The 17,082-nt window shown below is 36.8% G+C and overlaps 1 protein-coding gene across 1 annotated transcript; it reads right to left on the minus strand.

Annotated features, from left to right (window-relative positions):
• Positions 1 to 742: 742 nt before the first annotated feature.
• LOC144440730 (WD repeat-containing protein 76-like) lies at positions 743 to 15,892 on the minus strand. The gene is made up of 15 exons (XM_078130113.1): positions 15,888 to 15,892; positions 14,908 to 15,022; positions 14,469 to 14,588; positions 13,495 to 13,743; positions 13,011 to 13,100; positions 12,091 to 12,167; positions 11,272 to 11,395; positions 9,881 to 10,023; positions 8,872 to 9,025; positions 8,306 to 8,470; positions 7,204 to 7,340; positions 5,542 to 5,643; positions 3,871 to 4,026; positions 1,514 to 1,616; positions 743 to 898 (listed from the first exon to the last, which is right to left on the minus strand). Exons 1-15 carry the CDS (start codon positions 15,890 to 15,892, stop codon positions 743 to 745), a joined length of 1,896 nt encoding a protein of 631 aa, XP_077986239.1.
• Between the last annotated feature and the right edge of the window lie 1,190 nt (positions 15,893 to 17,082).

A 17,082-nucleotide genomic window follows, 5' to 3' on the forward strand; every position in this document is an offset into this window, starting at 1 on the left:
TACCCCGGTACATGTACATCAAATGACTTTCAATGTTATGGTCGCCATATTTTTATATCGGCAAGTAATTTCCAGTATAGTTTCACTTTATCAACACAATAATTAGCACTCATCACTGGTATGCAATGTTTATGACATCAGAAAAATCAATATCACCATAAAAAGTGAACTTCAAATTGAACATAGTTTAACTCTCGATACATGTATGTCTACAAGTTTAGTCATTTCACTGGTAACACATGTATTAGCAACTTTATAACATTTCTTCTTAAGTTCCAACTGCTAGAAGACTTGACCTTTATAATCGGCCTGTAACATTATATATCTACGTATGTGCACCAGTTTGCCTCGTGTCTCACCAGGTAATTAGTTACTGTCTCATTTGATTCAATGAATTGCTTAATGCATTGCCCCGTGTAACTGGGAGTTTAGGGTCAACCAATCAACCATCACAACAATTCCCATGTTCCTTATCTTTTCAACAAGGTACATGTATTTCCTGGCAATGGAGATGTTCAAGTTTCCTTTTTGGCAAATACATGTGGTTGGTTGCTGTCACTATCAAGTACTTCTTCAGAATAAATAAGCCAAGTTTTCCCATTATGTCTGATTCTATATAAATATGTCTTGACAGTATAAGTTCAATGTCATCTGTATTCCAGTAAAAAGCGCTCATTCAATGTTTTCCCAATGGAATACGTTTTGGTAATTCACAGGAAGAGTAAATAATGGTATATTCTCTTTATTCCTGCATGAACACATGCACACGTCCACTTGAATTACCACCAGCAAGGATGTTTCTTGTTGGATGGAATACATTCAGTGAGCACACAGATCCAAGGTAGTCGGCATCAAAAAAGTTATGAATATTATGGCAGTGGTCATTGTACATCTCAATCTGAAATATAGTACCAAATATTAGATTAGTTGGTTCAATTCCCTCACTGGAAGAATAGGAATCTTTGCTGTGCACAGTGGGCTACTCAACTGCATAATAGACATCAACAGAAATAATGTATTCATGGTTGCACAATGAATATTGATGACAGAAGTTTTACACTGAAAAGTCACGAAAATTATTAATTATAAATAATCAGGCACTATACATGTTCATTAGACGTTGACTGCAGTAGCAGGTTGAAATCATGGTTGCACTGGTGACATTGATTTTATGGTATGGAATCAAAAATCTGTTTAAGTACGTCTACTCACATGATTTAATATTGTTGAGGGTGTATGATATTGTGAGTAAGTCAATATTTCTACTAAAAGAGTTTTTAAAAATGTTCTAGTTGCAGCTAGTGCACTGAACTCTTAACAAAAAATTTACTGATGTAGCCATACAATATTAAAACATGGGGAACCTTGTAAATCTCTCCAAGGTTCCTGTATGTTGTGTCATGATTTTGATGTACATGTAGAATATTGGCAAAAGACCTCTGGCACCTCGGCAGATTTCATCTACCTGTAAAGTACAATTTCAGCAATAACTGTTCAAAAATAGCTGTCTTACCCTTCGAGGATGGCTCATACTGCCACTGATAATGATGTCTTCTCTGCTTGGGTGCCACGCTGCCCGGAAGGGTGTCAGCCAACGACCAACATGATTATCATGCCTAGAGTGGAAAATATACATTGATAATTAATTCAAGAGTGTTAAATAAATAACCACACAGTCACACTGCTGAAATATGCCTCTTGCATTTTTGCTTCATCATGTAAAGATACTCTCACCAATAAAATATATGCCACCCGTCCAAACAGCCACACATATTTTTTTTCACTATCTGAATGAATATACACATCAAATTATCAACTTTTATGCACCAATTTCCCTTGCCTTCTTGTAAGAGTGAAGTTCATCTAGTTTCAATCCGGGTTTTCACGTTATTGTTATCTTATCAGTGGAGCTATGAGGATTACATACAATGATTGTTTTGTTTTGGGCCAACTTTTTCAATAGCTTTGTCAGACAACTTTTTCACACCTGGTGTTTACTCTTTTTCAAAGGGCTAGGATAACACTATCACTTGCTGGGTAATGCATCTTTCATTGTGAATGAGTCAGCCACAAGGGCTATATAATTATAAAATGCGAGTGTTTTTGGATTCTGGAATTGACAATATCATGTTATGGTACTCAACAAATGCTTTTATTTGGGAGAGGTTCAGATTAGGTTTTGAATTTACGTGTGAAAAACATGTCTTATAGAGCTATAAGAAAAGTTGGTCCAAAACACAAGAATAATCAGTATAGCAATCCATATAGCTCTGAATGCAGGATCCAGGGACTGACCCCTTAGTCTTTAAGTGATATATACAATATACAATAAATATTTATTGCATGACAACATGCCATACATGTAGCAGGCATGGTAAAGCACACAACAATGACATACAGAAATAAAGTGACTACATATCAAATACATATCAAGTACAGAACTCTACCTTATTGCCTTGGTAATGTTTCCTGGAGTGTTGACATTCAGCACTCTAAGTAAGGCAAAAAAACATTCATTACTGATACCAGAAATCTAAAGTTATCATATCTGATGCAAAGAAGATTATGTTTCACTGAAAGTACAAGCGTACATGCACATATCGGCTATTTATGGAAATACAAATTCTAACAAATAAACTAATATTCTTACAGCGTTTTTCATGTCTTAAAATAAGCTAAATTTTGGGCTGATTTTTAGTGTCATGGAAATTACGGTAGCAGAGGTCAAGTATGGCACAATAACAATAACATTGCAGATTCTTGATTTTGCGGTGGAAATTTAAAAAAATACCGCCAATGGCCTTCTAGCACAACTATACCATTTTTAAAAATGTTTATCCATATGCTAGTCAATGCTTAAAATAAGTGTTCATTTGCTGAAGACTATCCAGTTGCCTATCCAACCATGTTGCTATCTTTATGATATACACTTTGTCTATCTTTGGCTGTTGTTATGTATGTAATGTTACATACATTTTTGTGTGTTTTTGTTCACTTGTGTATGAGTTCCTGATATTATCTTTACAATATATGTGATCATTTGGCTGTTGCTATGGGTGTAGTCTTGTTGCTAGGCAAATCTACATACATTTGTTGAATGTTTTTTCAATAGTCTAATAATCCCTATTATCTGTGAAATACATGACCGTTTGGCTGTTGCTATGGGTGTGGTCATGGTGGCTAGGGATATTTGCATACATTTTTTGAATGTTTACTCACTTGCCTACTAGATGATGTTGTTATTTGACCAAAATATACTGCCAATTGGTTGTTGATCATTGTTGCAAGGGCTAATTGTGTCAAAATATGCATATACATAGCAAGTACCAAGCTAAAAATTGTTACGACTCGAAGCTTGAATGGGAAATGATGTTGTGGGAGTAAAACTTCAACCGTTTCACCTCCTACACAACAACCAAAAGTGATATTCCTCACAAGTCCTCCCAACATTTTTCATTATATAATAATATTAAACCCCTTATAACTTGTCATAATAATAATTATTATTATAATTATATTATGCTAAACATATTGAAACAGATACGATTTCTGCTGAAATAGAAATAAATTGACTTGTTGATTTAGATGGCTTCACTTGTTTGTTGATAATCAATACACATGTTAATATAGCTACTTGTATGCTACAACATCTTGATTGATGACTGTGTGAGCACCTTGACCATTAGACTACATGTCCCATTAGAGAAATGCCAAATCAACCCTTGACTATGTCCCATTAGAGAAATGCCACATCAACCCTTGACTATGTCCCATTAGAGAAATGCCACATCAACCCTTGACCATGTCCCATTAGTGAAATGCCAAATCAACCCTGTTTCTGTTGTTATTTGATTTAGATTGAAATCTAACCTTATTCTGTCATCGAAGGCTGTAGTAACCACCTTGTCTCCTGTGAGTGGTGAGAAGTACGCAGCCGTCACTCCCCTTCCATGTTCAAAGATGGACAATGCCTTGTTTTTTCTACCACCACTCTTCATGTTCCGTATGTCCCACATGGCAACAGTGCTGTCCAGATACAAGTTTGACATGTTACTCACATTGCTGTACATGTAGAGGCCATTAGCAATTATTTAAAAGTAAATCTCATCATTTAATAGTAAAGAAAATACGAGTGACCTAAGGGGCCTCATTATTATGAGTTGCTGATGACTATTGACAAAAGCCCTCTGTCTAGAGTATTTTGAAGAAAAATTTGGGGAAATGATATCATCATACATGTACCTCTTCCAGCATAATTTATGAAAAACAAGTCTTCATGGAAGACAAACATGCATAGGCCCAAAAAAGTATTTCTTGTAGTGACTACAACAAGTTCTTTAGTTTGTACATTATGTCGCAGGCTGACACAGGGAACCTTGCACATCCTAGCACTAGGATGTACACATAGTGCTAGGATGTGGCCACAGCCTACCGGTAGTGCTAGGAAGAAGAGCACAGCTATGTACAAGCTGTGTGCCTCACAGCCCCGTTACAGGGTATATTTTTCCACAGCCCTGGTACATGGTTGTGAAAAATAAGCTTGTTGAATGGATGTGGAATACCGCCTCTATGCCATGACTGTTTTGCACATCCCAGTACCATAGCTGTGTACTGCATACCAAGCACACAGTTGTACACATACATGTAACAGTTATGGTGGAATAATACCCTGTAGCAACCCTTTTGGTCGTATCTCACTAGCACTGCTCACATAGCTGGTACATGGTTGTGGGAAATATCTATGTTACAGCTATGCTAAAATAGCTGGTACATGGCTGTAGGAAATACATATGTTACAGCTATGCCAACATAGCTTGTGCATGGCTGTGGGAAATACCAGCCTATGTTACAGCTATGCTAACAAAGCTGGTACATGGCTGTGGGAAAAGGCTCTTGTACATGGATGTTCTAAAAACCTATGCTGCATTGCTATTTTTCATATCCTTGTTACATTGGTGTTGGCATACCAGTTACACATCTGTCAAATCTAGGTATGTTACACCTAGTGTGTTGGCCAGAGCTGTTACAGGGATATTATACACATAGCTGGTACAGTCCCCTTGGCTCCACTGAGCTGGTACAGTTCAGTGCATAACCCTGTCCTAGGTATGTGAATGTTACAGGGGTGTGCAAGGTTCCCTGTGAATGTTTTGACACAGGATGATCTAGATATAAATCTTGTATTTTCTGTTTGAAAAAATTCATCTTGGCTTGTATATGATACAACCAGGTTTATCTTTTCAGTCCATCTGATGGCACATTCACTGAACCTGCTATGCATGTAAGATGAAGCCCAGAGTGTATTGAAAATGAAAAGCAAGATATGAATTGAACATCGTTTCCCTAGGTGCATGTAACCTATATTGTTCAACTTTGAGAAAAAGAAGGTGGAAATTACCCTGATAAATTTCAAGTTCATAACACTTATAATTACTGCAGCATGATGTGACCTTGCATGGCACCCATGTTATCCATACAATAACATGCATACACAAGCAGGGCACTGTACGGTTTAATATAATGATTCCATTAGTATCATACCTATCTGTTGAGGCTGTGATGACACAATGTTTGCGTAATGGATGGACACTAACTGTCTTGACACTCCTGTTGTGAACTCCATACACATTCTCTGCTGCCTTCCTGTAAAACCAGAAAAAGTCTTTCTTTACATAAACTTTATCATTTTTTTGTTATAATTTTTGTCTTGACAGTCTGCTGGCATTAGCCATTTCCTATTTACACTGTAATTAACAGTGACAATCATGTGCTTAATGCAACCTGTTAGTAATTTTTATTGGCCTTTAATCTTTACTGATCAGTAAAAGTTGTCTTTAAGATTATGTTTTATTGTTATTGAATTCATTAAACAGAAAGGATACCCTGTTTTATTTTTTTAGGTTTTTTTTTGTATTTAAACAAAAACTTAATGAATGAATGTGATAAAATGCATTGGTTTCATTCACCTTCTATTATCAGTATGCATCTGGCATTGATCAGAACTTAGGGGAAGTATTGTAATGCCCTTGCTAGGCAGTTTCTGTTAAATGTGTTGTCAACTGATTCTATTGTTATTGAACAATACAAGGAGTTGACAACCTGCTTAACGGAAATTCCCTATGGAGGACTGTATATCACTCCTGTCGAAGTTCTGATCGATGCCAGCTGAGCTGTGTACTGACAAGTGAAAGTGAATGAAACTAAAACTAATGCATTAAACATAGTGAATTCACAAGGTGTCCTTTCCAAGTATACTTTGAGACTGACTGGCTTGTGTGTAACAGCTATCTTGGCAAGCTACAGGGGCACATTTGATTTGCTCAATTAAACAAAATGTACGTACACACGTATGATTTATCGATCACAATTATGATTTCACATTTGATAAAGACCAATCGCAATCATGAATGATAATCACAGTAATCATACCCCGAACTGTGATTGATGGGATTACAAGATGGCGGACAACGTAATAATCATAAGGGGACCATTCACTGGGCATGGTTCGTCATAGCTTCCAGGTCGACCTGCCCAATGATATCTGTTCTCTGTACTAAATTGTTTATTTAGGGATAATTGCTCAAGTTCGCATAAGCTAAATAAATGAACTTCATTCATTTAGGCCAAAGCCCCTCCCCCCATACAAACTCACAAGTGTGGCATTGACACCTTTATATATGATGTAAGCGAGGGTTAAAATTGTAGTGATCACACCATTATGATCAACGCAATGTGAAAACAAGGTATACATGTAAATACACTAAAATACAATGTACTATAGGAAACCAAGGACTGTATCTCACATTAGAAGTAAATTTTAATTAACTTATCGACATCTCAGTAGTAAATACAGAACCTCTTCATCATTTAAGGCATGAAAGTTTTCAAATTTGGTTAAAAGTGCGAAAAAATAAATAAATAACTTCCTCTTAATGATGAAGTTCGAGCTTGTGCGTCATTGTTCGATCAATCATCCCTTACTTTCTTTGTGACAATTTTGGTTTCTAAATTTTGATCTCATTTCAATCTCTATTCAAAAGATTTTGCATGATGATGTTTATTCTAGATTTGAAGTGAGAATGTCTTACAGTTCTCTTGAACAAGGTAACAGTAAACATTTAAGATTTGTATTTCTGAGGTACTACCGTAGATAAAAAAAGTTTACTACTTCAAGCACGATCATTTTAGTGAGACTTGACCAACCTGTTAGTCCTTGTGTCAACAATTCCGATGGAGCCTTCTCTGTTGACCATCTGTCCTACCACAATTTGACTTCCATCTTGACTCAAGAAGTCAAGATAACTGTACCAAATGTCCAAACCATATGTGGCAGTACAAACCTATAGTGTATATGTATGATGTATAAATCATTTACACATCAAGTTGTAGTAGATTCCAATGCATGATATGGTGTATTAGATTTTTCCATTTGTGTACACAGGGGGTTCCATCTTATGATTAGCAGGATTCTCCCATGGCCTTCAGAGAGTAGTGGGTTGCACCTTATGACTTAATACACGGTTCTCCCCTGGCCTTCAGAGAGTAGTGAGTTGCACCTTATGACTTACACGGTTCTCCCTAGGCCTGTGTATAGTACATGTACCGGTAGGTTCCATCCTATAATTTACGAGGTTCTCCCCAAGCCTTTGCACCCCACGATGCACAGGGCTCTCTTGAGTCCTTTATATGGTAATGGGTTCCACCCTATATATGATTTACACAGTTCTCAGGTCTTTGAGGAGTACTGGGTTCCACCCTGTGAATTACAGGGCTCTCATGAGTCCTCTATATCGAAGTGGGTTCCATCCTAAAAATTGCTATGATTACAGGGTTATCCCCTGGCCTTTATTGAGTAGTGCATTCTACCCTATGACTCACCAGGGTTCTCACCTTTATAGTGGAGTGTCAGTGGTTTCCACCCTATGATTTTCAGGGTTCTCTTACACCCATTATAGAGAAGTGGTTTCCTTGCTATATTTTACAGAGTTATATTGGGTGATGAATTATCAAAATGTCAAAAAAATGTCAAGACAACAAAGAGGGTACATACATGTATAGAATGCTGTTATCAGCAAAGCTTTTCCTGTAACCCCTTGCAGGAAAATGGCTGAACAAATGTCAAATGCAGTACTGTTAAAGTTTTTTTTAACAAGATATCAAAGTTGTGCAAGTTATTAACGTACTATGTTATCCCCCAAAATCATGTGTTGATAGCAGTAAACTGTAACCAAAGCAAGTTATCAAAGACAGAAATAAGACTCTCTAGACTTCTTTGAATACTATACAATATTTTTAGCTGTCTTACCTCCTCAAACACATTTCTGTTGAAGTCTCCACATCTCACAGTGCCATCATAGCTGCAGGAGTAGATCTTGTCAGGTTGTAGTTGGGGTAATGCCAAACAGTTGATTGGTCTAGAGTGTGGTTCAAATGTATACACACCATTGTCTGATGTCTCTGCCTTTGCACCCTAGTATGAAGTAATGGTAACATTAACAGGTGGGATCCTAGATTGTATAGCTCAGATTGAAAAGAATTATTACCCATTGTATACAGCACACATGTACAGGTCTACAATCTCATTCTGTCTTTGGCAGGCATCAGGCTAGTTCAGCAAATGACGGGTTAATACGACTGATATCAATGCCAGGCTAACAGAGTGATTACACTGTGCTAGCCACTAACATCTCACAAGCACTGGAAGGGTTAATGCACCACCCCAATGTCACCACCAGAACCAATCATTATTTAACAAGAATTTATACTTCAATGTTTCTAAATTTTTGCATCTTCATATTAGGCAAACACACACTGACACAAACACAGACACAGACAGACACAGACACATAGTTTTGATGGCACAATACTAACCACATCCCACAGACCAAGTGTTCCCCATTTCCCACCAGCAAAGACCAATGTCTTAGTGACAGACGGGTGGATGGCTAAAGAGAATATCCTTGTCGGTACAACTTTAGCCACATGGTCTTGGGTCAGAGTCATCTTGGCTACTTCACCAATAAACCTGGTAGAAGGTAAACAGGATTGTGAGTTTTGGCAGTTCCGATAAAGACTAAAGTTTTGGTATGAAAAACAGTTGTCTGGCAGAGTTTAAGGAAAAGCTGGTCCAGAACAAATGAATAACACTGTGTAACAATTAAGCCAAACCTGGGGTTAAAACTCTGGCTTTAAGTAACCCTTTTTTTTATCAAAACCATGACAGGAATAGAACAGAGCCACACAAAAGTACCATTTCAAATATTGACATGTTTTATATATTAGATATCCTTCAACTTTTTATTAGATTTGCCTCATGTTTTGTTTGTCATTATCTGTCTTTCTAAGTACATGTATTGGGAATCATGGAAACAACGGAGGGGAAAGCTCTTTAGACTAGCTTCCTGTACACTATAACCGAAATTTTCTTTTGGAAACTCATAAAATGATCTCACCTGCTACCATCGTTACAAAAACACAATCATTGATCAATCAATTAATCAATCAATCAATCCATCAATCTATCAATCAGTGATTTTATAAACACTCATTTCCACTATTATGTAGAGTTTAGAAGTGTTGTACAGCATGTACATGTACATGTATGTAGGTTGGCTATGGTCCGTTCAGAGATTTGTATTTGATTAATAATAGTTTCAATTTAAATGTATCCTGTATTGATGGTAACCAGTGGACCGCTTTAAGGATTGGTGTCATGTGATCATAGTTCTTGGCCCACATGGTAAACCTTGATGCAGTGCTCTATGTGTGTTGGTAATGGTTTCATATATTCAATTGGTAGGCCATAAAACAGTGTATTTCATTAGTCACCATAGTGTTGTATATTAAAACCAATAATAAATACATAATGGAATGTTCTTACTTGTCAAGGTCTGTTGTGCTCTTGTATTGTGATTTGATCTTGAATTCACAAATTCTTTTTACTGAGTTTTCAAATATTGAAGTTTCACGCTTGTCTTCGATATTGTTTGGTTTCATTTCCATTGGTCCTCCTGGTTTCCGTGGCTATAAGGTAAAAAATAAAGGTGTTGCTATTTTCAATGAAGTATGCTCACCAATAAGTATATCTAGTTCAATACACAGTCCTGTAGATTTAATCATAGTCAGGCATAATCCACGAGAATTGATGATGGGTAAAGTATAAATGGCCCTGAGCTCTCATGAAACATTACAACGAAACTCATGAAACAAAATATTGCCTGACTAGACAAAAATAAAAATCTTACTAACATTGCTACATTTCATCATCTGGCTCAATGAAAATCTTACTAATATTGCTAAATGTACAGTTATCATCAGGTGCTTCAAAAATCTTACATTGTGCTAAATGTTATCATCTGGCTCAACGAAAATCTTACTAACATTGCTACATTTTATCATCTGGTGCTTCAAAAATCTTACTAACACTGCTACATTTTATCCTCTGGTGTGGTAAAACTATTAACACTGCCCCTATCATTGTCTGGCATGACATACATATTAACCAACATTGCTACACATTTTTTGCAAGGAAGGTGAGCTACCATTATCAGTTAAAAATGTACAAGGACAATATGTGAAGGGAAGCCTAATGTTGGTGCATTCATTCAGATATTTTACACAGTCAATTGACTAACATATAACAATATCATATCTGCTAGATGACAAGACATGGACATGTTAATTAGATTTTGTGATGAGTTAGATGATGATAAAACTGAGTAACATCTCTGGAATATTAGTCAGGCCAGATGATAAATTGTTGCAATGTCTACTAGGATTTTTATCAAGCCAGGCAATGTTTTGCTTCAGGTCTAGTGATTTTTGTTGGATGATCAGATTTATAAAGTATATTCATCTTTGCATGCTTTTCACTTCACATACCCTAACAGGACGGTCTAATACTGCATTCAAATCATTAAAAATAATCAAGACATTCTTACTACACTGTATTATAGGCTTTGTTATCATACCTCGAAACTTTGTCTCGAAACTTTGTCTCTCGGAGGATTAAATGTCAGCACACCTCAAGATGTTTAAATCTGATTAGCTGTCATTGACAACTCAAGGTCCCATTGCGTGCCTTGTGGCTTATTAATTGCCAATTCTACGATGCTCAAACATTTTCTAAATGACGTGGGGCTCAATGCTTTGAAACAATTCACAATTATAATAGTTTTAACTTTTACGCATGTGTTAGCTTGTCAGTAGTCCCATCTGCCATTGTATTTACAGAAAGTAAATAATACTCTGGACATTAATTAGTAACCTTACATGTCTCTCTGGTTCCTGTTCTGGTTCCTTTGGTACTTCTGGTAATAAGGCACCATCTGGATTCATACCGCGTAGTCTTAAAGAAGGTTGTCGTCTTGGTAGGGGTTCCGGTGTTTTGGGCTTGCTGAAATTCACACCAAGAGGTCAAAGGTCATGTATGAGTTAAAAAAAATATTAAGTTGTCCATACAGCATTAACTCATTGAATAATACTTCATAGTTCTTTAGGTAGAGGGTTGGTGGAAGAGTTATACCACTTGACAGTGTAAACACATCTGGTGAATCAATCAATTAATCAATCAGTCAATCAATCAATCAATTGATCCACACATCTATGTACTACAATCCAAAATGTTGTTTCCTTGGTCCGGAATCATATTTTGTATTAGGTTCGAACTCGATGTTTCTATCCTGTTCTCCGCTGAAAGTTATACTTGATTGTTCAGATTGTTCTGGATCTGATATGTTGATTATATTGTGTGGTAAAATGTTCCAATCTCTGGTTTTCCGTGGCTCAAACTCAAATGAGTATTTGTAACAGTCTATGTGTACCTTGTGTTGAGTGGAACTTTTAGTTTGTATGATGTGTTTGCCTATGAGCTGGTGACAGGTAGAAATGGAAGGGCCAAGCCCCCCCCCCCCCCCCCCCCTGTAAAATGCCAAGTTGAGATGTTCTCCTCCTCATTGACAAGCTGTCCCACTCTAATTCATTTATGAGTTCTGGTAACGCTTGTTTTCCATTCATAGTTTGCTTGTAATTGTTTATCATGTAGTCCAGGAACAACTTTGTACAGGAGTTAACATCAAAGGGTTTCCATACCTTTTAATTCCATTCTGACTGGCTTTCTTGGCCTCCTTCTTCTCTGGTCTCAACATACTGCTAAAATTCTCTTTGGCCTGTAGTCATAGAAAAGATTCTCAAAGTCCATAAAAATTTACAACAAGGGTGTATTTTGTCAAGATACACCATTATGATTACCAGATTTTTCTTGGACAAACTTCTACAAGTGGTAGACATTAGTGTTATTAACATCTTGAAGAGATTCTAATATTCGATCTAAACATCTCATTTGTGATGTCATCCATTATAGACAAATCAAAGACAAGGCAGTTTCTTATTAATGACCAATCAAACAACCATAAACGTCATCAAAATTATCTGCTGGAAGAATTCTGACAAATTTTCTTTAAAATCAGGTTCATGTATGCTTGGTGTGTATTATAAATACTACCTGCTTGTATATTGAAAACTATGCTTTCTGGACATGACTCGAAAGAATTTTGGGTCTGGTTGCTGTACTTCTAGCATTTTGAGAAATTTAAGTATGATGTTAATTATATTGAGAGTTCTTAGAAACTATAAAATGTGCTTTGGTTACTTCGAAAAGGGAGAATGCTGCACACCAACCATAGGGTACTAGGGGTGAACAAATCCACTGGTCCTGGGTCCGAGACTGGCGATTGTTTTGGGTGGTGTGGTATAATTTTTTCTTGTCTGGACCATCAGACCAGTACCTTACTGTTAATAACTACGTTAAAAAGTTGTCTGAATATACAGATTCATAGGTAAGATATAATGTTTCACATTAGCGGGACCTGGGACCACTAATTCTTTTAGCAGGACCACTGTTTTTTTTAAGGTACTGGTCCGGGGACCACCACTTCACAAAATGATTTGTTCACCCCTGTCACTGTATGGTCTACATGTATGTACCAACCAACACTAATTAATTACCTTACCTGAAATATACCAAGGGAGGCAAAAAACTTGGCATTCTCTTCAATATTTCTCAATCTTTTCCTTTCATATGCTGACAATCCATTGTCATCCTGTTTAAAATAAGAAATCTGTTAGTTAACAGATATTGCAAACACTGAAATAATATTTTATGCAGGGCATTGTGCCATCTACTCCAACTTGATGTGGCCTAAATGACAGCATATCTTGTAATGCACCAACGTTTGGCTTTCCTATCTTTATTTGGTTACTCATATGAAAACATATTTTGTAAATCATGTTGTCCCACAACATCTCATAAATATTAATGTCTGACAAAACCCATAATGCAATAGTGCATGCATCACTGAAAGAACTACAGAGGTAAAGTATAGTTTCATAATATATAGTTTAGTGGGGAGCAGGAATGCTTTTTATACACTTGACACTATAGACTACAACAAGAGATTAGGTAAATAAAGAGTGGGTGATGATTGTTGTTCTCACCTCACTGTCATCTTCGCTCAAGTCACTGTCTGACTCACTTTCTTCCTTCATTTTCTCCAAACTTGTCTTCTCCTTTACTCTGACGTCTTCCACATCCTGTACAGGTTGTCTTTTCTGGGTTTCTTTCTTGATTTCATTATCTATGTCTGATGTGTTATCTATTACAACACTGTGAGAAACTTCCTGTAAAGTGAAAGCTCTGCGTCTTGAACGCCTTGGCATGTTCTTATTCCTGCCATCTTGAGAGGTCTGTTGTAGAAATTTGAGGACAGCATACAACATTTAAGTACACAACATTTACAAAACTAATTTTTGAGGAAGGCATTGAGAAGGTACAAGCTTTCTTGTTATTTTACTTAGGTACCCATAGAACTTTAGAAGAGTTATGGTTGCAAACATACAATATCATGCATATACATTTAGTGATTCTGAACATCAAGGGTGGCAATTTTCTTGTCACATATAATATTATAAGATTTATGCTATACCGACCCTGTTTTGGCTGTAAAGGTTTTTGTTTGAAAAGGAACCACTAAGCTAAATTGGTATACTTGACATAATCATATCGACTTCTACAATCAACGATTTTACAATTATACTAATGGCAATTACTCTTCACAAATCATTTTTGAGAAGAAAAATTCAGACGGTATATGTTACATGGTGTAAGTTAAGGAATATATTCAGACGGTATATGTTACATGGTGTAAGTTAAGGAATACATTCAGACGGTATATGTTACATGGTGTAAGTTAAGGAATACATTCAGACGGTATATGTTACATGGTGTAAGTTAAGGAATACATTCAGACGGTATATGTTACATGGTGTAAGTTAAGGAATACATTCAGAAGGTATATGTTACATGGTGTAAGTTAAGGAATATATTCAGATGGTATATGTTACATGGTGTAAGTTAAGGAATATATTCAGATGGTATATGTTACATGGTGTAAGTTAAGGAATACATTCACCTCATCATTATATTCTCGTTTTATTTTCTGTTCAAGTCTTCTTGATTTCAGAGGTGTAACCATTACTTTGCTGCGCATACCAAGACAAAGTTTTTTGTCTTCTTGTTTCACATCTGGCTTCTGTTGAATAGAAACAACACATTATGCTATGAGCCTATCAGTTTCCTTTGAGCTAGAAAAGGTTTGAACTGTTCTACTAAAAATAGTGTTATGACACGGGAAGATTTAAATGTTCCTGTGTCATTACACAGGGTACACAATGTACATGTTGTATCTGATAAAAGTTCTATGACCAGGACATGGTGTTTTGGGGATCCCGCTACTATATCTCATGGGCAATTTCGCTGTGCAAATGTCGGTCTCCAAAATCCGCACATGTATATGAAGTGTCAAGATTAATATTATACATTTTTCAATATACACAAACCGGACCACTCACGTAATCAATACATGCATCTTCACTATCAATCTTGGAACGTTTCTTCATACTTTGAGGACTGCTCTTGTGTGTCTGCCTCTTTCGTTTCAACTGGCTTGCACCGATCATTTTGATTCTGTTGAGAAAAAAGAATGTATGGATTGATACACCCACAGTCAGAATATAGGGAGAACTTAACACTACAAAGTATGAAATTATGAGCTAGCTAAATTAAATCCTGTGGTGTGAGGATTTTGCTCTTGCTTTTCCACTACTAATGGTCTATGCATGACACTTTGCTATAACTGTCTTATTGTCAGATTTTCTTACGGGGATTTACAACGAAAAACAAAAGTTCTAGTGGAGGACATAGAGCGACGTAGCGAAACTGCTACAGTACTGCATCTAATACTTAAGATACCAATACTTACATGTAAAGCCAGGCGCTCACTATATAGAGCAATCAGCTGAGCAAAATTTCACGAGTGGCAATTTGCTCACACTGATTCCTCTCGTGTGCGGGTAAATTTTTATGAGATTATGGTCAATCATGGCCGTGAGCCAAATATCTAGCAAATATCTCGCCACAAGTGAATTTTGGCTCATGTGTGCACCTGAACGTAAGCATTCTGCTCACGACTTTCTCACATACATGGTGCTGATGACTTAAGTACAAAATATTTGTGTTCAGTCTAAATTTACAGTTGAGTAACTTCTTCGTCAACGACTGTATTTTCATGACAACGTGTCAATCTTTGGCCTAAATACCTGTGGCTATTAGAAGGAATAGTCAACAAGATGCCGGTTATCGTGTGATAGCGTGAGATAGTTATCTCGTTTGGTATAGTTTTGTGACTATTCCCACTCAATAAAGCAATGGCTACAGGTATTTTGGCCAAAAATCGACACATTCGTTTTCTAAAATCATGAAAATACCATCGTTATTGATGTGAAAGTTTATTCACCTGTGTCTCAGACTGGGGCAAACATTTCATACTTACGTCATCGCCACACATGCTCTCTTAAGAGAAAGTTGTGAGCAGAATTTTCACATTCAGGCGGACACATGAGCCAAAATCCACTTGTGGCCAAAATTATCAAACTCGCCAGATATTTGGCTCACGGCCACAAATGGCCAAAATCTCATGAAAATTTACCTGCACACGAGAGGAATCGGCATGAGCAAATCATCGTCGCAAACCACGACTGTTTTACGGCACCGTTCTTAACAAGCCACAGTCCCTACTATTTTGAAGTGTAGTGGTAGAAATAATAACTCTGGTTTGCGAGAATGGAGCAAATTGCTACGAGTGAAATTTAGCTCAGTTGACTGCTCTAGTGTTTGCCATGCAGCTTTGCCGGAAAAAAGAATGAGTAAAATGTATACCATGCCTCCAAAACTTTGTTTATATAGTTTAGTTCAGTTAGGGATTAGATAAGATATCCAAAGATAATAGCATCCCATCAGAATCTGGTGCAGAAGTGTTGATCAATGATTGTGCTTGTGATATTTACTTTGATTCATGTGTCAATGTACATATATTGCACCAATATATTACTTTTCATTACTGAGCGAGTTCTCTTGACATATCATTATACCCATATCAACTTTGTTATATAACGGTACAATTTAGAAGTACCAACCAGGCCTCTGTAGCCTGACACCAAAACAGATCAAGGTTACAGTTTCCATGATCAATAGAACTTGCATGGACAGATGTGTTCATATGAAAGCGTACTGAGAGGTGCTGCCACATGTTGGAACTCATACGACAGTTAAGTTGTAAAATTACACAATCGTCAAGTATTTACGTAATTGCGTAAACCATAAGTGCGTAAACACAATGACACGGATCTGTCAATGGTTTATTTACGATAACGGTGCACTTCATAGGACTTAGTATGGGTTGCAGAGTGTTCAGGCTTGTATGACTACATATTCCAACTTGAGGACCAACCAGTTATCTAACCGATCAGTTATCTAATCAGTTTAGGGATGTACACATCGTACTTGTAAGTACAATCATTTTAGCGAGGACTTATTCTACCTCCTGGACCATGGAGTTCAAATGCTCGAGTTCTCGGATCATATCGACTGGCGATAGCCCGATCCCCCGTCAATTCATTTTAAGTTTCACGTTCGGATTGATCGTAGGGTACTTTTAAAGAGTACAGCCTTATCACCTACCTTCTGAT

Source organism: Glandiceps talaboti, chromosome 10 (genome assembly GCF_964340395.1).
Source record: "Glandiceps talaboti chromosome 10, keGlaTala1.1, whole genome shotgun sequence".
NCBI classification, from domain to species: Eukaryota; Metazoa; Hemichordata; class Enteropneusta; family Spengelidae; genus Glandiceps; species Glandiceps talaboti.